This window comes from Oncorhynchus mykiss, chromosome 30 (assembly GCF_013265735.2).
Source record: "Oncorhynchus mykiss isolate Arlee chromosome 30, USDA_OmykA_1.1, whole genome shotgun sequence".
Classification (NCBI taxonomy): Eukaryota; Metazoa; Chordata; class Actinopteri; order Salmoniformes; family Salmonidae; genus Oncorhynchus; species Oncorhynchus mykiss.
Window position 1 is genome coordinate 28,759,903 of NC_050570.1, and position 22,199 is coordinate 28,782,101.

General features: G+C 42.1%; 3 protein-coding genes across 8 annotated transcripts in view; 2 read left to right on the top strand and 1 right to left on the bottom strand.

The window, feature by feature from the left end:
- Nucleotides 1-5,460: 5,460 nt before the first annotated feature.
- Nucleotides 5,461-8,723, top strand: srd5a3 (steroid 5 alpha-reductase 3). The gene is made up of 5 exons (XM_021599413.2): nucleotides 5,461-5,734; nucleotides 5,965-6,119; nucleotides 6,252-6,443; nucleotides 7,371-7,502; nucleotides 8,380-8,723. The coding sequence occupies exons 1-5, from the start codon at nucleotides 5,514-5,516 to the stop codon at nucleotides 8,637-8,639; spliced, it is 960 nt and encodes a 319-aa protein (XP_021455088.1). The 5' UTR covers nucleotides 5,461-5,513; the 3' UTR covers nucleotides 8,640-8,723.
- Nucleotides 8,724-9,329: 606 nt separating this feature from the next.
- On the top strand, nucleotides 9,330-14,264 carry tmem165 (transmembrane protein 165). Of its 5 annotated transcripts, none has more exons than XM_021599415.2 (7): nucleotides 9,330-9,472; nucleotides 9,630-9,753; nucleotides 11,784-12,012; nucleotides 12,161-12,336; nucleotides 12,452-12,634; nucleotides 12,937-13,042; nucleotides 13,360-14,264. In XM_021599415.2, exons 2-7 carry the CDS (start codon nucleotides 9,652-9,654, stop codon nucleotides 13,434-13,436), a joined length of 873 nt encoding a protein of 290 aa, XP_021455090.2. In that variant the 5' UTR covers nucleotides 9,330-9,472; nucleotides 9,630-9,651; the 3' UTR covers nucleotides 13,437-14,264. The 5 variants fall into 5 exon arrangements, with proteins under 5 accessions (XP_021455090.2, XP_036825282.1, XP_036825283.1 ...); XM_036969387.1 differs by having other exon boundaries at nucleotides 9,337-9,355; nucleotides 9,627-9,753; XM_036969388.1 differs by having other exon boundaries at nucleotides 9,337-9,355.
- A 4,134-nt stretch (nucleotides 14,265-18,398) lies between these two features.
- clocka (clock circadian regulator a) overlaps nucleotides 18,399-22,199 on the bottom strand; it is a 65,557-nt gene continuing 61,756 nt past the window's right edge. For both annotated transcript variants that reach the window (XM_021599417.2, XM_036969389.1), the window contains 3 exons: nucleotides 21,667-22,085; nucleotides 21,264-21,510; nucleotides 18,399-21,178 (listed from right to left, as the gene is read on the bottom strand). In XM_021599417.2, the coding sequence (XP_021455092.2) occupies nucleotides 20,903-21,178; nucleotides 21,264-21,510; nucleotides 21,667-22,085 (942 nt within the window). In that variant the 3' untranslated portion in view covers nucleotides 18,399-20,902. The remainder of the gene's footprint in view (nucleotides 21,179-21,263; nucleotides 21,511-21,666; nucleotides 22,086-22,199) is intronic.

The window sequence follows — 22,199 nt, forward strand, 5'->3', positions numbered from 1 at the left end:
ACCTGACAGTGATAGTGCATACCAAGAATAAACCAATCAATCAAATAAACAAAACACTTTCCATATCTATCACACACACACAAAGCCAATATACACAGTAAACACAAACACCCCTCTCTCTCTCTCTCTCTCTCTCTCTCATCCATGCACTCAAAATAACATACAGTACATGCTTAGACTAATGTAGACCATTCTGTCTCCTGTGGGAAAATTGATTCCTAATTAAGTGGCTGTTGTACTGCAGACACAGAATAATTACTATAGAGGAAGAGGAGGACTGAATTTATAGCCTCGTAATGAATTTCAATTGTCATATATATCATGTCCAGGAAGTGGCTTTATCCTTGAGACAGATAAGAACAGAGTAGACCAAAGCTACTACCATTAAATCAAAGGAACTATAACTGAACCTGGTTGGCTAAAGAATTACTGCTATTAGGTCAATTAAAACATTATTTGGTCTTGCTCCCCATCGTAGGCTTACAGTACTTTTATGAACACAGCTCACTGTAATCAATCAATATTTTTACCAATTATTTTAGACACTATGGAGCTCAGTCTCTTTTCCGTTAGTAACAAAGATTTTGTCTGTCCTGTACACAACAAGTTTGCCATCGGAATCTTAACACCCATACTGTTAAATGTAAAATTTTCTTAGAAATGATATGTGACCATCTCAAAGTCTTAAACTAACACTAAGTGTTGATAAACTAACACCCCAAAAGTGTTGAGTCCATAACACCATGGGTGTTGCAAATTCAAACTTAAATTAAAGATCATGACCATTCCAAATCATAATTTTTATGAAATTGGATGATATTTGGATGAAACCAGATCATAGTATGAAACAAAATTGTTGCTTCTACATTGATGAAGTTTGATCATAAAGTTACTGGTCCCCTTCCCAATGTCAAACACTTAAATTCAGAAGGCGGGACTATTAAGGGGATAGGGATAACTCTCTCATTTTAATACACCAATGGTAACATGATATTCTGTTACCCAATTTAAATAAGTACCACCTTGTAACCAACATCGGAGAAGGCGTGTTTGTAGAGGGGTGTGGAATATTTCTTACATTATTAGCCCAGAATTTCTGGGGGGAACGTTTGGATATCAGAGCGACAGTAACTCACCGGCAATACCAACATTACGACATGGGAATTCGACTTTCCAGAATTGGATCCTTTGTTCGTACCCCCCAGGGCAATCGAACTGATAACAGAGGCTGATCCAAAACACCGCCAGCAGAGAAGATGTATACGGAGTGGACTTCTAGTCCGACTCAAGAGGCGCACACACCACCCACCGCTTCCGAGTATATTACTCGCTAATGTTCAGTCTCTGGATAATAAAGTTGATGAGCTCAGGGTGAGGATCTCCTTCCAGAGAGACATCAGAGATTGTAAAATACTTGCTTCACGGAAACATGGAAATCTCTGTATATACTGTCTGAGTCTATACTGCCAGTTGGGTTCTCAGTTCATCGTGCAGACAGGAATAAAGATCTCTTCCCGCGAAGAAGGGCGGGAGTGTATGTTTCATGATTAACTACTCATGGTGTGATTGTGACGACACAGAAACTCAAGTCCTTTTGTTCACCCGAACTAGAATACCTCACAATAAAATGCAGACCGCATTGCCCCTCAAGAGAATTCTCTTCGGTTATAGTCACAGCCGTGTATATTTCCCCTCAAGACGATACCACGACGGCCCTCAAAGAACTACACTGGACTGTATGCAAACTGGACACCACATATCCCGAGTCCGCATTTATTGTTAACAAAGCTAATCTGAGGAAAACGCTACCGAAGTTCTGCCAACACATTGACTGTAGCACTCGCTCTGAGAAAACATTGGACCACTGCTACTCAGCATTTCAAAATGCCTACAAAGCCCTCCCCCGCCCTCCCTTCGAAAAATCTGATCAAGACTCCATTTTGCTACTCCCTTCTTATAGGCAGATACTCAAACAGGAAGTACCTGTGCTACGGACTATTCAACGCTGGTCTGACCAATCGGAATCCATACTTCAAGTGTTTTTTGATCACGCGGTCTGGGATATGTTCCAGGTAGCCTCTGAGAATGACATTGACGAATACACGGATACAGTGACTGAGATTATCAGGAGATGTTATACCCACTGTGACTATTAAAACCTACCCAAACCAGAAACCAGCATTCGCGCAAAACTGAAAGCGCGAACCACCGTATTTAACCATGGTAAGGTGACTAGGAATATGGCTTAATATAAACAGTGTTGTTATTCCCTCCATAAGGCAATCAAACAGGCAAAACATCAGTACAGAGACAAAGTGGAGTCACAAAAGACCCACTTCAATTTGCCCCAATAGATCCACAGACGATGAAATCGCCATTGCACTGCACACTGCCCATCCCGTCTGGACTCCAAAGAGGAATACACCTATGTAAGAATGCTGTTCATTGACAATAGCTCAGCATTCAACACCATAGTACCCTCCAAGCTCATCATTAAGCTCGGGGCCCTGAACCCCGCCCTGTGCAACTGGATCCTGGACTTCCTGACAGTCCGCCCCCAGGTAGTGAATGTAGGAAACAACACCTCCACTTCGCTGATCCCCAACACAGGGGCCCCACAAGGGTGCGTGCTCAGCCTCCTCCTGTACTCCCTGTTCACCCATGACTCCGTGGCCACGCATGCCTCCAACTCAATCATCAAGTTTGCAGACGACACCTGTTTACCAACAATAACGAGACAGCCTACAGGGAGAAGGTGAGGGCCCTGGGAGTGTGGTGCCAGGAAAATAACCTCTCACTCAACGTCAACAACTGATTGTGCACTTCAGGAAACAGCAGAGAGAACACCCCCCTATCCACATCGACAGGACCGCAGTGGAGAAGGTGGAAAGTTTCAAGTTCCTCGGCGTACACATCACTGACAAACTGAAATGGTCCACCTACACAGACAGTGTGGTGAAGAAGGCGCAACAGTGCCTCTTCAACCACAGGAGACTGAAGAAAATTGGCTTGGCATCTAAAACCCTGACAAACTTTTACAGATGCACAATTGAGAGCACCCTATCAGGCTGTATCACCGCCTGGTACGGCAACTGCACCTCCCGCAATTGCAGGACTCTGCAGAGGGTGGTGCGGTCTGCCCAACGCATCCCTGGGGGCAAACTACCTGCCCTCCAGGACACCTAAAGCACCCGATGTCACAGGAAGGCCAAAAAGATCATCAAGGACAACAACCACCCAAGCCACTGCCTGTTCACCGCTATCATCCAGAATGCGAGGTCAGTACAGGTACATCAAAGCTGGGACTGAGAGACTGAAAAACAGCTTCTATCTCAAGGCCATCAGACTGTTAAATAGCCATCACTAGCACCTTAGAGGCTGCTGCCCTATAGACATAGACTTGAAATCACTGTTCACCTTAATAATGGAACACTAGTCACTTTAATAATGTTTACATATTTTGTATTACTCATCTCATACGTATATACTGTATTCTATTCTATTCTACTGTATTTTAGTCTATGCTCCACCGACATTGCTCGTCCAAATATTTATATTTTCCTTTACTTTAGATTTGTGTGTATTGTGTGTATTATTGTGAAATTGTTAGATATTACTGCACTGTTGGAGCTAGAAACACAAGCATTTTGCTACACCCGCAATAACATCTGCTAAACGTGTATGTGACCAATACATTTGATTTGATTTAGATAGCTACTCTACTGATCCCAAAATTTGACTGTAGGGTGTCAGCAAATATAATAACACGTTTACCCTAATCATATATAGGGTAAGCTTGTTTGCCCTTTCATATGTGTTTTGTTTTAACTAGTTACTGGCTAGCTAGGTCTTCAGCCAGCATGGAACAAAATGGGGTGAAGGTTCGTTCACTGCAGTTAGAATGACTGCCAAGGTAAGGAAGATTGATAAAGGAGACTACCTAAACCATCTAAATTTGAACCACCATCTCAATAATTTGTGAATAAGTCCAACCATTTACAGATTGGAATAGTTTAGAAAAATGTATGTTATTTATCTTTGTGCAGTATAAGATCAATTAATCAATCAATGTGCGTACAGAAACATAAATATTAAAACAAACTATTCTTAAAATCAACCTGCAACAAAACATGCAGGGAAATATGATAATGAGGCCCCTCCCATGTCTTTTTCACTCAGGGTTAACGGGAGTTAACTCAACACAGTTGAGTAACAACAACACCACGATTCTGTAAATTCTGTTGCTATTTTGTTATTATGCTCTTTGAACAACGTGCCCTGATTTTCCAGTAGGGAGGCAACCATCTGCCAACAAAGCCATTGTCAACCATCCCTCTCCTGTTCTCATTTAGGATTGTCAGAAGCCAAGGCTTGTGGGCGTCATAGAGCATGTTACATGTGCGTGTTTGTCAGAGTCTCAGCTTTCATAGATAGCTTTTAATAGTTTGTAGCTCAAACCATTCAGACTCTACATACATGCAGAAGAAATAAACAAATCCAATGGTACAAACCAGAAGTCTGTAGCTCAAACACACTATGTTTAAAAGGGGGTAAGAAGTACAAAACGTGTCTGCAATACGGTGTGACTCATTGGGTTAACATCTTTTTAGCTTCCTCTCATGGATATGTTTTGTGTAATTTGTGTACATTTTTTCTTGTGTTTTGTTGTTCTCTTTTGCAGGGACAGTGGAGACTAACCCACAGGTTTACCAGTGAAGGCTGGTTTGAGCTGGTCTCCTGTCATTACTTTCCTGAGCTGCTGATCTATGTATCTCTGGGGATTGTGTCTGGCAATCACACTCTCACCTGGTGGCTCATTGTCCTCTACATAACCACAGGCCCTCACGCACTTTGATATCTAGAGTTCTGACTGGGTCTTGACTGCTGGAGCTGCTGTACCTCTCATACCGCCTCCAACAGGAGGCCCTTAAAGGAAATAAATGGTATAGAAACAGTTAACGCGGTTCTGCCCACATTTGCTGTACCAAAGCTGAAATAAAAATGTCTACAGGACAGCAATAAGTGAATGTGTTCAATGAATGTAACCACCTCAGCCACTGGTTAATGACAGTTTGGATATTTTGCATTGTGGATTTTTCTGAGCTGTTTTCTCAGGCAGTGGCTCGAACAGTCAAGTCAGAGGCTGTCAGAGGCAGAGACCGTAAAAAAAATACATTTTCAGAGGTCTTCTGGCCAAACTCTTGCTGCCACCTGCTGTTTACACCTGTAACATCAACAGCACATTAATGATTCGTTGTGTTTTTTTAATCATCTATTGATTGGATCAGTTACATCCGTAATGTATCATACAGTATGGTGGTTATTTATCTGATGAACTAACTAATACACGACTGTCCCTGTGTAGTCTTCAAACCCCGACCCTAGGCAACGTTGTCAAGTTTCGGGTTACGGGTCGAGTTATCGAGACAAGTCCCTTTGCAGCAGTTGTGCATCGGAACTTGAATGCTCCAATGGTGTTTCCAGACGGAAGTTTTTGAGTGCCTGACCGAACAATGCTAACACTTTTAGGATTTTGTGTTATTGATTTCCTGTGGTTATCCTTGGCTTTATGCTTTCTCTTAGCTTTTTGTGTCCACAGACTTTCACGTTACCTGCCGACTGGATGTGAGCATTCAAAACTGTATATATTATTCCAGGATCTAATCCGATACGGTAAAACCAAGGGACCACTGAAACGAGACCACTGGCTGCGTGTTTTTGATATCCCAAAAAGGTAATGCTCGGCCCTTTTGAGGAAATGGGAAAACATATTTCAACTATATTTTAAATTACCCACTTCCATATATTTACTTTATTGGGTGGACGATTATCAGCACAACGTAATGTAACAGCTGATCGGAAGTCCAGATTTCGAATGGTTTTGCAAGACTAGAGCCCCGATTGATGATGATGACACTTGACTGACTGTAGGCCACTGATTTGAATTAAACCTCTTCTTTGTAGATGGTTCTGGCACTTCTATGCAATATCTGTTGGCTGGAATGGTTTTCTTATTGTCCTGTCACTTAACATGATTGTATGGGGCCAGAAATTCCCATCATGGTTGACTGACATATTGGGATTCCTGACTACTGGTGGACCAGTGGCAGTCAGGCAAGGTAACTTTTCCAGATTTGGGATATTTTATGGTTACCTCATTTGTTTTCATTTGCTGTGTTGGCACCTGGTAAGACCAACTCATCATATTAGGTTGTATGTGCCTGTAGAACACTGACTCGTGTTTACTTTAGTTCCACAGGTGTCAGCTGTGCTGGTGCAGGTCCTGTTATGGGTTCATTCTCTTAGACGACTACTGGAGTGCCACTTGGTCAGCGTGTTCTCTGATGGGGTCATTCACATTGTTCAGTATATATTTGGCTTGGCCTACTACATTTTACTGGGGCTGACAGTGCTGTGCTCGGATTCTTTGATAATTGAAGGAGGTGAGCTTTGTATTGTATTGCTTCACAATTCACATACTGCTTGATGATCTTTAAAGAACAAAAATATAAACGCAACATGTAAAGTGTTGGTCCCATGTTTCATGAGCTGAAATGAAATATCTCAGAAATGTTCCATATGCACAAAAAGCTTATTTCTCTCAAATTGTGTACACAAATGTGTTTACATCCCTGTTAGTGAGCATTCCTCATTTACCAAGATAATCCATCCACCAGACAGGTGTGGTATATCAAGAAGCAGATGGAACAGAATGTTCACATTGTGCTGGGGACAATAAAAGGCAACTCTAAAATGTGCAGTGCCACAGATGTCTCAAGTTTTGAGGGAGCATGCAATTGGCATGCTGACTGCAGGAATGTCCACCAGAGCTGTTGCCAGAGAATTGAATGTTAATTTCTCTACCATAAGCCGCCTCCAACGTCATTTTAGAGAATTTGACAGAACGTCCAAACAGCCTCGCAACTGCAGGCCACATGTAACCATGCCAGCCCAGGACCTCCAGATCCAGCTTCTTTACCTGCAGATTGTCTGAGACCAGCCACCCGGACAGCGGATGAAACGGAGGAGTATATCTGTCTGTAATAAAGTGCTTTTGTGGGAGAAAAAATCATTCTGATTGGCTGGATCTGGCTCCCAGTGGGTGTGTCTGGCTCCCCAGTGGGTGGGCCTATGCCCTTCCATGCCCACCCATGGCTGCGCCTCTGCCCAGTCATGTGAAATCTATAGATTAGGGCCTAATTTATTAATTTCAATTAACTGATTTCCTTATATGAACTGTAACTCAGTAAAATTGGTGAAATTGTTGCATGTTGCATATATATATATATATATATATATTTCAGTGTATTATATGTAATTGTGATATTTGTTATGCTGTTGATGCCAGACTGATGGTGTTGTTTTGGTAGGGAGCCCTGCTTTCCCATTGCTCTCCCAGCTGAGGTGGTACTATGTGGCTGGAGCTGTACTCTTCTCCTGGGCCTCTCTGCTGCAGCACCGCTCCCTGGTCTTGCTGGCCAGACTGCGCACTGGAGGATCAGGTGAGGTCATGCAGATCAGATGTCTCAATTATTAGCTCAAAATGACTCTGAGAGGACACTCGGGAAGTAAATGTTTGATCACATTAACCCTATCAGTCCCGAGACCCCAGCAAAAATCTGCTTTTTTTGTCCATGCCTTATATTTATCCTCACAATTAAGTGTTTTACCATTTTCTTTTCAAGACAACGAGGGCTACAAGTAGCACACAAAACACTTTGACACAATCATTTGCATTCACGAGTTGTATTGACAAATGTCAATAAAAAAACAAGGTCACCCAAAGCAAAAACCTGTTTTTTCTTTTTAATGAACGCTGTAAGTACAGAAATGTTTTGTTCACTGGGAAATTAATATCCAAATTGTCAGTGACAACTGTGTGGTGTTTCTGACAGCAACTATGTGAGCTTATTACAGTATAGACACTTTGTCCTGGGATTTCCTATGATCTTTGTAGAAGAACATCATACATTCTAACGACTCTTGTGTGGCTTGTGAGCATCATAGGGCAAAACATGTGCGTGTTTGTGAGAGTCTCGACTTTTCATGGAAAGCTTTTAATAGTTTTGTAGCTCAAACCATTCGGACTCTGTATATGTTTTTGTATAAAGGCCCCGGGCCCCTTTGGAATCCACAAACACTGCTCTATCTCAGCCCCGGTTAATTACGGACTACGGATGCAGAAGAAATAGATGAATCCAATGGTAAAACCCAGTAGTCTCTAGCTCAAACACACTGTTTAAAAGGGGTTAGAAGTCCAAAATGTGCCAGTGATACAGTGGGACTCATTTGGTTAACATCTTTTTAGCTTCCCCTCATGAATATGTTTTGTATAATTTGTATACATTTTGTCTTGTGTTTTGTTCTCCTCTTTTTCAGGGACAGTGGAGACTCTAGCCCACAGGGTTCCCAGTGGAGGCTGGTTTGAGCTGGTCTCCTGTCCTCATTACTTAGCTGAGCTGCTGATCTATGTGTCTCTGGGGATTGTGTCTGGAAGTCACGCTCTCACCTGGTGGCTCGTTGTCCTCTATGTGCTCTTCAACCAGGCGTTGGCTGCCCAGCTCTGTCATGAGTTTTACACAAGCAAGTTTCAGTCTTACCCACAGCATCGCAAAGCATTCCTGCCTTATTTATTGTAACTGAAGCCTGATATGAATAATGTGATTTATTTTGTACAACTTAATTTTCCAGAAAAATAAATCTAAAGACATTGTTTGTTGAAATGATTGCATTGAATATCTATTTTTTTAATAGAATACATTTAAAGATTAAACAAATTAACAGGACAAGATTGATAAGGACACTGTTAGCAGCAGAAATCGTTTGTGTACATTGGCAAGGACTGATAAGGGAGTGCCTTGGCTTCCGTACTTAAGGTGATTTAATTAAGGTGCAGGGTTTACGCCAGGCCCTAGCCCAGTTTATGCTGTGACTGACAGCAGCAGCAGCTCCACTAGATAATGAATGGCATTGGTGTCCATTTCGGTGTCCATATCCTGAGATTGGCCCCAATTTAAAATTGCAGTAATGACATCAATATTTAGAAAAGTCTTCCAGCATTTTTTAAATGATCACAGTATTTGAATTGCTTTTATTTGACCACCTGTATTACTCTACATTAAAGTGTAGCTACTATATAGTATAGTTTCATAGAGCATCTTGCTCTCGCTGCATTTTCTTCCCTCCCACTATTGGTTGGCATTTGCAAGTCTCTCTAACTTGACATTTTCCATGACATCTACAAATTGGCAGTTGAAGTAGCCAATGACAGTACTGCACAGAAGTTAAATTAGCAGATTACATACGCGTCCTCCTTTTAGCGATCCAATCACATTAGTGGTTTACTGTCTTTCAGGTAGCACGTTCACAATTTAAAAAAAATCCCGTATGAGTTCTATCCAAAGCAGAAATGGTTATATCCTCAATGGTTCAATTGGCAAGCTTTTCTACCAACACCAACTAGCTATGTAGTGTACGTCTAGCTAATTTTATCGAGTGGTTTACGCAGTCAGGGGCAGTGATTTTTATCATTTAACCCATACGCTTATGTAAACTGCCTTTATTATCAGCATTTTTAACACAATCTGATTGCTTCCCTTTGTTAAAATGTATCTACTGGCCGGCAGAAGGAATGGAAGGGCTAACATAAGTATGATGCGTGTCCTGCTGCCCCTGGTTGTCGCGGTGTTGTCAGCTGGAGTTTCTGGAATACAGGAGGAACACAAACCAGTCCAAGAACAACCGCAACAAGAGGTAGTTAACTAGTTAGCTAGCTATCTTAACTAGCAACTCGAAAACATTCCACATAGCTAATAATGCTAACTAGCGAGCGTCGTTACGTTCGCATAGCCAGAGCAAGATGATGTGTGAAGTCACCACCAGTATCTATTTCACTCGGTTACTTTGACCTCTTTCTTGGTTCATGCTTTGGGGACATGCCATAGGTGGAAAACATGGTTAGCCGGGTTATTGTCCTGGTCGTCACTAGCCCTAGTCTGGAAGTTGAACTCTAATAACTACCAAGTTGTATTATACCCACAGTCTACGTGACTTTGACTACCTCCTTCAATGAGACAGGCTGTACACTTTCCAATATACAGTATCAGTCAAACGTTTTGACACACCTACTCATTCCAGGGTTTTAGTTTATTTTTTACTATTTTCTACATTGTAGAATAATAGTAAAGACATTAACTATAAAATAACACATGGAATTTTCTAGTAACCAAAAAAGTGTTAAACAAATATTTTAGGTTCTTCAAAGTAGCCACCCTTTGCATTGATGACAGCTTGGTATTCTCTCAACCAGCTTCATGAGGTAGTCATGATGCATTTCAATTAACAGTTGTGCCTTGTTAATAGTGAATTTGTGTAATGTCTTTCCGTAATGCATTTGAGCCAATCAGTTGTTGTGACAAGTTCAGTGTGGTATACAGAAGATAGCCCTATTCGGTAAAAGATCAAGTCCATATTATGGCAAGAACAGCTCAAATAAGCAAAGAGAAATGACAGTACATCATTACTTTAAGACATGAAGGTTAGTCAATCTGGAAAAATGTAAGAACTTTTAACGTTTTCTTCAAGTGCGGCAGGTTGGGGCGGCAGGTAGCCTAGTGGTTAGAGCGTTGGGCCAGTAACCGGAAGGTTGCAAGATCAAATCCCCAAGCTAACAAGGTAAAAATCTGTCATTCTGACCCTGAACAGGGCAGTTAACCCACTGTTCCTAGGCTGTCATTGTAAATAAGTATTTGTTCTTAACTGACTTGATACAAACCCATCAAGTGCAAAGGCTCTCATGAGGACCACCACAGGAAAGGAAGACCCAGAGTTTCCTCTGCTGCAGAGGATAAGTTCGTTACCAGCCTCAGAAATTGCAGCCCAAATAAATGCTTCAGAGTTCAAGTAACATCTCAACATCAATTGTTCAGAGGAGACTGCGTGAATCAGGCCCTCATGGTTGAATTTCTGCAACAACACCACTACTAAATGACACCAATAAGAAGAAGAGAGAAACACTGGACATTAGTTTGGTTTGAGGAGTCCAAGTTTGAGATTTTTGGTTCCAACCGCCGTGTCTTTGAGACGCAGAGTAGGTGAACGGATTATCTCTGCATGTGTGGTTCCCACCGTGAATATGGAGGAGGTGGTGTGATGGTGCTTTGCTGGTGACATTGTCTGTGATTTATTTAGAATTCAAGGCACACTTACCCAGCATGGCTACCACTGCAGCGATACGCCATCCCAGCTGGTTTGCGCTTAGTGGGACTATCATTTGTTTATCAACAGGACAATGACCCAACACACCTCCAGGCTGCGTAAGGGCTATTTGACCAAGAAGGAGAGTGTTCGAGTGCTGCATCAGATGACCTGGCTTCCACAATCACCTGACCTCAACTCAATTGAGATGTTTTGGGATGAATTGGACCACAGAGTGAAGGGATATCAGCCAACAAATTCTCAGCATATGTGGGAACTCCTTCAAGACTGTTGGAAAATAATTCTAGGTGAAGCTGGTTGAGAGAGTGCCAAATTGTGCAAAGCTTTCGAGGCAAAGGGTGGCTACTTTGAAGATATATTTAGATTCGTTTTTTGGTTACTACATGATTCCATGTGTGTTATTTCATAGTTTTGATGTCTTCACTATTATTCTACAATGTAGAAAATTGTAAAAAATAAAGAACTTTTGACTAATACTGTATGTGTACAAAAAGACAAATTAAAACATGGTTTCCATGGCTAACCTGTTGTGGAACTGAACTGATATTTGTTTCCCCCTTCAACAGAAAACACCAACTGCTCATGCTATTGGCCCAGAGGTCAGTGAAAATGATTCCAGCAAATCTGGTGACCTGGGCTTCATCCATGCCTTTGTTGCTGCCATCTCTGTCATCATTGTCTCTGAGCTGGGAGACAAGACTTTCTTCATCGCTGCCATCATGGCTATGCGCTACAACCGCCTCACTGTGCTGTTAGGGGCAATGCTAGCGCTTGGCATTATGACCTGCCTTTCAGGTTAGTGGATGGATTGTTGGGATTTTGTTCATGTATCCCAATTAGTGGAGGTGCGGATCCATCCTGGGTGTGTCTGAATGTCCCTCTGAGTATTTGGTTCTGTACAGTACGTCCTTTATCCTACTAAGTCCCTCTTATGTTTTCTCAGTGATGTTTGGCTATGCCACCACCATCATCCCCAGGATCTACACATACTATGTGTCCACAGCTCTGTTTGCCATCTTTGGTGTTCGCATGCTGAGAGAGGGGCTGAAAATGAGTCCAGACGAGGGTCAGGAGGAGCTGGAGGAGGTGCAGGCTGAGATTAAAAAGAAGGATGAGGAGGTCTGTAAAACACACTTCCCACACCTACATTTGCATGTTAGGAATTTTCATATTACCCTGCTGTAACTCTTGGTCTAGGGTTTCATTGTTTGGTTTGTATTCATATTTCCTATAGCTCCAGCGGTCTAAGCTGGTGAATGGGGCTTCAGATGTGGAGTTGGGCTCAGGGTCAAGCCATCCTCAGGGGAGATGGCACAGCTTCATCTCGCCTGTGTTCATCCAGGCCTTCACCCTCACCTTCCTTGCAGAGTGGGGAGACCGCTCTCAGCTGACCACCATCATCTTGGCTGCCCGGGAGGTGAGTCCTGACAGACCCACTATGGAGTCTGAGTCTGCTTGCCTAGTAAAAATGGCACACGCTGGCAAATGTTACACTGATCTCAAGCTAAAATGCTGAGATGTGGCTGCAAAGCATTCATTGTGGATCTAAAGTCCGAGTTCATGATTAAGATCAGGATATAGGGTTGCTGTGTACGTGTAATATACTCAAAAGGAATTATATTGTTAGGGAATTATTGTTGTGCATTTATTTCTACTGCACTGTGATACTTGTTGGTTCTGTGAGGCTTAAACGTATCATAAACAAATGCTCTGTCTCAGGATCCTTTTGGAGTGGCAGTGGGTGGTACTCTGGGACACTGTCTGTGCACAGGACTGGCTGTGGTTGGAGGAAGGATGATTGCACAGAAGATCTCTGTCAGAACTGGTGATATATTTTTCCTAACTTGATTTTTTTTTTAAAGTGTTCCTGGTTGTGGTCATAGCCTACACCAGGGCTCTCCAACCCTGTTCCTGGAGAGCTACCGTCCTGTAGGTTTTCGCTTCAAACCTAATCGAACGCATCTGACTCTAATAATTAGCAGGTTGATTCGATTAATCAGAAGTTACAACTGGGGTTGGAGCGAGATCCTACAGAAGGGTAGCTCTCAAGGAACAGGGTTGGAGAGCCCTGGCCTATACTGTAATGAATGTAGCTAGTAGTCATTGGAATTGTGTTATGGACCTCTGTTTTCTCCTCCTCAGTTACAATCATTGGTGGGATAATGTTCCTGGCCTTTGCATTCTCTGCCCTCGTCGTCAAGCCAGATGCTGGAATCTGATTGGAGTACATACCTGTAAAGCTCAACTATGTGTATTTGGAGAGGCTGTACTCTTGACTCTGTGTGTACGACAGTTGTACTGTACTCATGGTGTGGGTGAGATATGGAGAATATTCTATAATGGGACTCTAATGGGTGAGTGTGTCTGTGTGAATGTTGCCCTCTTGTCTTACTGAGTCTGTGATCCCTCACCGGTCTGAATCCTGTGGCTTACACACAGGACAAGACTTACGTCTCCCGCAGGCCTGTCGGTACTGATCTTGGGTCTGTTTTATTAATTCGTTCCCCATCCTCTGGTTATTATATTATGATTTAAGAGCAGCTCATTCATTGACTGAGTGCATGGAATCTCTCCTCCCCTCTTCAGCATGAGCTCAGTGTTGTTGAACGCTGACTTCAGGGAAATCCCATGGAGGGCCAGTCTGTCTGTTATCTACCACTCAAATTACTACAACGGTTTATGAAGAGGTTGTGTGAGGCCTACTGATGAAGAAATCATGGAACAAAATACTTCATAGCTTCACTGCCATGTTTTGAGACCTGAGCCATTGTCTACTACACCTTTCCTGAAAGTGGTTGGTTATGGTATTTATTTACAACTTTTGAGCAGAGATTGGTATTGTTAACTTTTTATTTTTTTAGCTGAAGTACTGTAGACACTATACTTTTTTAAAAAGTGCACAGGGAAATGTCACTACATTGTCAATATTTGACAAGTTGTACCCTGTGATGACCGACCAAGCGTGTACATGTACGCTGTTTGAGATATTCACTTCATTGTTAAAGCCTGATTAATGTAAATACTCAATAAAACCTGTCATGCCAAGACTGGTTTCTTACCTTATAAATTATTGTCTAGCCCCTACATTTTATGCAATGATTAAGTTATCCTGGATATGAGTGATTGCCGAAAAATTGCGAGAAGCAATTAACGCCTGCCTTCTGGTTTGTCCATCATGAGTGAATGTCCGAAACGAGGGATTTCTCAATTAAAAACATTTTATTCATTTTAAAATGTAATAAGGGGCGCAAGCAGCACTGCTTGCTTTAAAAGGTTCCATTATGTTTAGTTTATGTAGGAATGATCTGGCTCTAGAAATTAATTTATAGCAGCAAACTCCTTAGTGATATTACAGCACCATTAAAATGCAAAATGCCTTCAGAATGTCTCAGGGTTATCACACAACCTGATTTACCTATGCTGCAGAGCATGGTTAGCACCATTGAAATAGAAGGGGTAGAACGGACATTAAAATGCATTTTTCCTTTAAGTCTACTCCGGGGTCCAAGGGATGAAACTCCCAAACAAATATATCAATATCATATTGGTCCATTCCACTGATTTCTGAGCACCCTCAACGATCGATGTGTTCGAACTTTGAGTTCAACTGATGTCACAGAACTAGACAGAGGTTGTGGAATTCATTGCTTGAATAAAATGCTGAGAATGCATTTAACTACAAACTGTCCATTCTACTTGTTCTAAATCTATGGTTAAATGTAATTATGGGTCAAGAACTGATGTAGAAAGTGGAACACAGCCCTAGGTTATGACTCAATTGTGCCAAGATAAACCATTTTCCACTTCCAGGTGTTTTTTGGAAATTGTACTGAACAGATTAATTTCATGAGCCAAACAAGTGTACTGCAAAGAACGCCACACATACAAAGATTAAATGATAGAACACTGATAAACATTCAGAACTTCTAGCGTGTACATCAGAACTACAGAACATTAAACATGATTCACCACCCTCTACATTGGGCATTAAAAACATCTTTCCCACACCCCACATCTAGCATATAGTCTGGGTTGAATTACCTTGTATATATGCCTTTTGAGATACAACATAGGAGATTCCTACTTTGAAACTTCTGGTAAACATGTGAAAAAGGAACATCAATATGTGGTCATCCTAGAGATGATCCAATATATTAATATAGCATTCCCCTCAAATCACATTGAGAGAATTCATAAGATTTATTTGGCAATTGAAACCAATTACATGGAGGGGGGGGGGGGAGACACAGTATATGTTATTGAATAAGGATTCCTTTCAACATTTCAATACACCTTTGCATAACCATGAGCTCATGAGTCCTTATCGAGGAGCTCAAAGTAGCCGATCCTGTTTTGGGGAAATTAGATCAATAGTTTTTACGCATGTCACAGTTTGTTTAATTCCTTTCTCATTTGAGGTAAATCATTAGATAGATTTATTTACTATTTTGCTTTCCCTTTCTACACCGTGATAGCAGTATATTACAGTGTATGACAATATCTACTATAGCTATCTTTTGAGGTCTAGCTTGGCCATAGAAAAATAATCTTAAAATCTGAGGTGTGTGTTCTGTTAAAACACTTGGTTATTCATTTCTTTATGCATACCAGTTTTTACACAGCTATGTTGGTGTTCGATATTAAATTACATTCATTCAAGTATTGCACTGCCTGACCCACTGATGGTAGCTGAAAAGGTTTATCACTAGATGGAGCAACTTTAATTTGTGTTAATAAAAAAACAGAATAAAATCAGTGACCAACCAACTATTAAGAGCCACATATACCGTTTCTATACAACTTGTTGAATAATCTGTGTCAATATGCATTACTGGCAATACAATAACTTTGAGGTTATAAGAAGTACCAGCCTTGTTGTACTGTACAGGGCAATGCACCACCAATAGCCTAGCAACAGGGACCACCATTCACACATAGCGTGAATTTTAATAAGCAGAGACTAGCAGGCTTTGTGTGACTTATTGTACATGTGAACAGAAGGGCTTGGGACAGTTTTGCCATGAACTGCAACATGAACATGGAATAGACCAGCCAGCCTTGTGAGAGACCAGAGCAGGAAATTACCCCTAGAAGGCCCAGACGTTCTACAATGTTATGCTGTGATTAGAGGTTTGATAGAAAATATGTTATTTGTCAACTTCCACCAATAAAAAAAGTGAAACTTAATGCAGGTTTCACACAATCCTTCTCAACTAAAAGATAGCAAACGATCAAGAATATTAATTATTCTACACTGAACAAAAATATAAATGCAACATGCAACAATTTCACAGATTTTATTGAGTTACAGTTCATTCAAGGAAATCATTCAATTGAAATAAATTCATTAGGCCCTAATCTATGGATTTCACATGACTGGGAATACAGATATGCATCTGTTGGTCACAGATACCTTAAAAAAAGGGAGGGGTGTGGATCAGAAAACCAGTCAGTATCTGGTGTGACCACCATTTGCCTCATACACCACCACGCAACTCCTTCACGTAGAGTTGATCAGGCTGTTGATTGTGGCCTGTGGAATATTGTCCCATTTCTCTCTTCAAAGGCTGTGTGAAGTTGCTGGATATTGGTGGGAACTGGAACATGTCGTACACGTCGATCCAGGGCCTCCCAAAAATGCTCAGTGGGTGACATGTCTGGTGAGTATGTAGGCCATGGAAGAACTGAGATATCTTCAGCTTCCAGGAATTGTGTACAGATCCTTGCGACACGGGGCTGTATATTATCATGCTGAAACATGAGATTATGGCGGCGGATGAATGGCACGTCAATGGGCCACAGGATCTCGTCACGGTATCTCTGTGCATTTCAATTACCATCGATAAAATGCAATCGTGTTCATTGTCCATAGCTTATGCTTGCCCATAACCATAACCCCACCGCCACCATGGGCACTGTTCACAACATTGACGTCAGCAAACCGCTCGCCCACATGACGTTTCCCCAGCGTCCCAGTAGCCATCGAAAGTAAGCATTTGCTCACTGAAGTCAGTTACGATGCCGAACTGCAGTCAGGTCAAGACCCTGGTAAGGATGACGAGCGTGCAGATGAGCTTCCCTGAAAAGGTTTCTGACAGTTTGTGCAGAATTTCTTCGGTTGTACAAACCCACAGTTTCATCAGCTGTCCGGGTGGCTGGTCTCAGATGATCCCGCAGATGAAGAAGTCGCATGTGGAGGTCCTGGGCTGGCGTGATCTGAGGCCGGTTGGACGTACTGCCAAATTCAAAAAAACAACATTGGAGGCGGCTTATGGTAGAGAAATTAACATTCAATTCTCTGGAAATAGCTCTGGTGAACATTCCTGCAGTCAGCATGCCAATTGCACACTCCCTCAAAACTTGAGACATCTGTGGCATTGTGTTGTGTGAAAAAACTGCATATTTTAGAGTGGCCTTTTATTGTAACTGTGTAATGATCATGCTATTTAATCAGCTTCTTGTTGTGTCACCTGTCACGTGGATGGACTATCTTGGCTAAGAACAAATGCTCACTAACAGGGATGTAAACAACTTTGTGCACAACATTTGAGAGAGAAGCTTTTGTGCGTATAGAACATTTATGGGATATTTTATTTCAGCTCATGAAACATGGGACCAACACTAAGGATTAGCCCCCTTTTTTCAATTTTCGCCAAAAATGACATATCCAAATCTAACTGCCTGTAGCTCAGGCCCTGAAGCAAGGATATGCATATTCTTGGTACCATTTGAAAGGAAACACTTTGAAGTTTATGAAAATGTCAAAGGAATGTAGTAGAATAACACAATAGATCTGGTAAAAGATAATACAAAGAAAAAAAAGAAGTTATTTTGTATTTTTTTTGTAGCATCATCTTTGAAATGCAAGAGAAAGGCCATCATGTATTATTCCAGCCCAGGTGCAATTTAGATTTTGGCCACTAGATGGCATCAGTCTATGTGCAAAGTTTTAGACTGATCCAATGAATCCATTGTATTTCTGTTAAAAAGTTTGTATCAAGACTGCCCAAATGTGCCTAATTTGTTTATTTATAACTTTTCATGTTCAAAATTGTGCACTCACCTCAAACAATAGCATGGTATTTTTTCACTGTAATAGCTACTGTAAATTGGACAGTGCAGTTAGATTAAGAAGAATTTAAGATTTCAGCCAATATCAGATATGTCTATGTCCTGGGAAATATTCTTGTTACTTACAACCTCATGCTAATCACATTAGCCTACGTTAGCTCAACCGTCCCGTGGAAGGGACACCGTTCCCGAAATGTTGCGTTTATATTTTTGTTCAGTATATAATACATTTTTTATAGAGATTAAATTAGCTGACCTGCTCCCTGACCATTCTACTGTAAGTGAAGATTCATAACGACTACTACTAAAGTGCCATTCTGCAGAAGCCCCTGACAACAAACGAGCAACTGGGAAAACCAGAGGCTCAATCCCCAAGAACCTCACTTGACAACATTCACCATAGAAACCTGGAAATCCACTATGGAAGTTAATATGGCAACATATAGTACAACCAGTCCATAGGACCCCACTCAACAACAGTCGTTTTAAATTTGCCATGGCACGACAATATAACCATCACCTTATAGCCTTACAACACAGTTACATGGTGATATGTACTGCCTGACAGGAGGAGCAGAGCAGCAGGAGAAGAAAAACTTCAAACAGACAACATCTGTTAACCGTATGATAATTGTTTCAATCCATTCTTTTGGCAGGTCCAACAAACACCAGTTTCACTTGTTTCTGAGGTAATTTGCGTTCTAGGATCAAATAGCCTCAGCATTTTCTCTGTTCTTGTCTGGACTGGGCCTAGCCTTAGGAAACATTTCCAGTAGTGTAGTTTGTCTTCTCGCAATCGAACAACTGAGAAGAAGTAAAGAGTACTGTCTGTAGGGGGTTCTTAATGTTAGAGTCGTCAGTAGCCAGAGTTTCAATAGGTGCTATACGTTTACTTTAATGAATGACCCCAGTAGGTCAGATTAGCAGTTTAATGTCTTGATTAAGACCGCATCCCCCCACAGTGTAATACCTACGTCACTGGATTCAGACAAACATACAAGCTTACTTCACGAACACATGAAGATGAACTCGGATCGCAACAATCGCTGGTGGCATTCTGTCCTAACACCTATTTGATGAGATCCACCTTCATTATATTTCTCCTCTAAAGAGGACAAATATCAATCATTTGTTTGTTCTGACCCAGAAAAAGCTTAATTGGAGATCAAGGTCATAAACATGCTGTAGTTGTTGGTTGTAAGTGACAGGAGAAAGTATGGACATAAGGGGATGCATTTCATTCATAGAACAGACACTAAAATAATTCAGTATTCATACAATTTCTAACAGAGCTAATATGTGATATTGTGCGGAAAAATCACAAGCGTATATTGCATTTCTTAGTTTAAGGTAGTGTTTTTGACCATTTAAAACGGCATTGATTAGATACTTTTTCTATGAGAATACTTATATTTTCTACACATTAAGCCTTCGGGGCTAAAATAACTACAGTATTGTAAAGCATTATGACTTGGCCCTAGTATAGCCTGTATCTAGAGGTACTATTCATGCATCACTATGAGTGTTATGTGACCACTCCTTAAAACAGTCATAATGCCACAGGTTTGAATAAACAAAAAAATGCTTTTGGCATGAGTCATTATGGCCGAGTAAAGAATGAACTCATAGGGTTTCCATAGGATGCATTTAAAGTCTATTTGGTCAACTTTGGGTCTTTGCTTTATTAACTATTTAAAATATTGTTTTGACTAAGATTGTGTCTATTTAGAGTCCTCAACATGTTGCTTTGGACCACAATGTATATTCTAAAAAGATATTGTAACTTTAAAACATTTTTTTTTCCTTTACCAAGACATTGAAAGTGAGGAAGAGGATGAAACAAACTGTGACATGACGAGCAGCATCAGCGGTGTCCGCTAAGCAGACCCCCCCCCCCCCCCCTCCCTGAGAAGGAAGTCTGTGAAAAGATCTGCCATTAAGCGTGTTAGGTTTGCTTTCTTTCATAGAGTACTAGATAAAAAATATATATATTCAAAGCTACAAATAACAGACTACGCTTTTCATTTCATGCATCATATAAAATATTAGTTATCTTTTTTGTCCATATATTTACATATTATTTTACATGTGTTCTGTACAATAAAAGTACAATCCACATGACATTCTTAAAAATATTTTCTGACCCATAATTACTTTCACATGAAAAGAAAAATAGGAGGAAAAACAATACACACAAGGAATCTGTCTGCTGTCTGTTCCGTAGGACTTCTTTGAAGCCTGGATTGACTCCAGTGTGTCGACTGGATCATCCTGCATAAATGAATCCTGTGAGGGTGACCGGAGCACACACTGAACACACAAGACGAGGACAGAGGAGGGGACAAACACTGGCGGGACCAGGGTTTCCTCTTCCTGCCACCGTGGTGAGGGGACCTGGACAGAGTGGAGGTCTCTGTGAGGTAAGAGTTCTGAGCATGGCCGTGAGGCAGAGCGACCCTGTGCTCACTGTCAGCACAGCATTGTTTTCTCTCTGAAGCGCCAATCGTTCCCAAGTTCTATTGATTCATCCATCCACTATACCTCTTCACCCCTTCACACAAACACACAGACCGTGTCTTGGTTCAGTCCACATGTCTAATTGGCTGTTGCCAGGTTACTGGGGCTGTGTGCTGGAGCGACCTGACATGCTACCTGCCCTGTGAGAGGCCAGCTGCTGCTCCTGTTGCTGCTGTTGTTGGAGTTGCTGTTGCTGTTGTTGTTGCTGCTGCTGGAGCTGTTGCTGCTGCTGCTGATGTTGCTGTTGTAACTGTTGTTGTTGTTGCTGCTGCTGCTGCAGTTGCGTGGTGGCGAAAGCGCCTTGATGCTGCAGTGGGAACGCCGCCTGCAGGATCAACTGAGTGGACTGGTTTCCATGGAGCAGCCGAGGGCCCTAGAGAGGGAGAACAGAGAGGTGGGTGGGAGGGAAAAGTACTTGATCTACCTCTACAGACGGTGCTCCCTATTGGTCACCTCACCTGGAGGAACTGGGTTTGTTGCTGGGCCTGTCCATGCTGTGTGGCTAAGGCCTGAGACTGCGCCTGCGTCTGCTGCTCCTGCTGCTGAGGCTGCTGCTGGGCGATGCTGATTGTCTGAGTCTGGCCCTGCTGAGGAGCGAACGCTGTCACCACCTGGCCCATGAACATGGTCGTAGGGACCATGACCGCTCCACACGCCATCGGACCAGTCACCAGCTTAGTCAGCAACTGAGAGCCAGCTGGGAACCTGAGAGAGATGAGGGAGAGAGGGTGGCAATAAATTAGCAACATAAGAACCACACACAAAAAATGTATGCAAATCCCTTGGATAATCATTATAGTTCTCAGCAACAATCAGCTGCTGAGTGAGAGGAGAATAAACCCTGTTAATGGCATCATGTACCTGATCTGTCCCGAGCGGTCCTGGGCAAAGGTTGCCACAGTAGCAGTGTTGTTGCTGCTGTTCTGGGCCAGGCTGTTGGCTATCTGGACCACATTGGCCTGGTTGGGTTGAGAGATCATCATGGTGTTGTAGAGGGAGGCCGGCAGGGCACTCTGCTGGGGCGGCAGAGAGTGAGTCGACCTCACAGAAGACTGTGAGAGGACAGAGCTGGTGTCTTGTAGCAGGTTCTGTTGTTGAGGCTGGGCCTGCTGCTGAGGTTGCCGTTGAACCGTGTGCTGCTGCTGAGTACTGCCCTGCAGGTTGCCTGCAGACACCACCTGACCCTGCATGTTGAGAGCGCCACCTGGCTGCATGGTGGTCCCCTGGGCCAGCTGCACAGAGCTCAGGCTCAGCCCACCTGCACCCTGTTGGAGGAACATCTGCACCAGAGAAAATACCACATGGTAAGACTCTTCTTACATAGAAAAACACAGGCATGACACATGCATGCATCCACACAAATGTAAGCAGACATTTTGGTTCAAGTACCCTTT

Bases quoted from the DNA above. Each gene is read 5' to 3' on its own strand.
- tmem165 (XM_021599414.2), top strand. From the start codon at position 9,607: ATGTATCTACTGGCCGGCAGAAGGAATGGAAGGGCTAACATAAGTATG. The intron at 9,754-11,783 runs GTAGTTAACTAG...CCCCTTCAACAG, and splicing joins AAGAACAACCGCAACAAGAG to AAAACACCAACTGCTCATGC. The intron at 12,337-12,451 runs GTCTGTAAAACA...TATTTCCTATAG, and splicing joins TTAAAAAGAAGGATGAGGAG to CTCCAGCGGTCTAAGCTGGT.
- srd5a3 (XM_021599413.2), top strand. From the start codon at position 5,514: ATGCTAACACTTTTAGGATTTTGTGTTATTGATTTCCTGTGGTTATCC. The intron at 6,120-6,251 runs GTAACTTTTCCA...TGTTTACTTTAG, and splicing joins ACCAGTGGCAGTCAGGCAAG to TTCCACAGGTGTCAGCTGTG. The intron at 7,503-8,379 runs GTGAGGTCATGC...CCTCTTTTTCAG, and splicing joins ACTGCGCACTGGAGGATCAG to GGACAGTGGAGACTCTAGCC.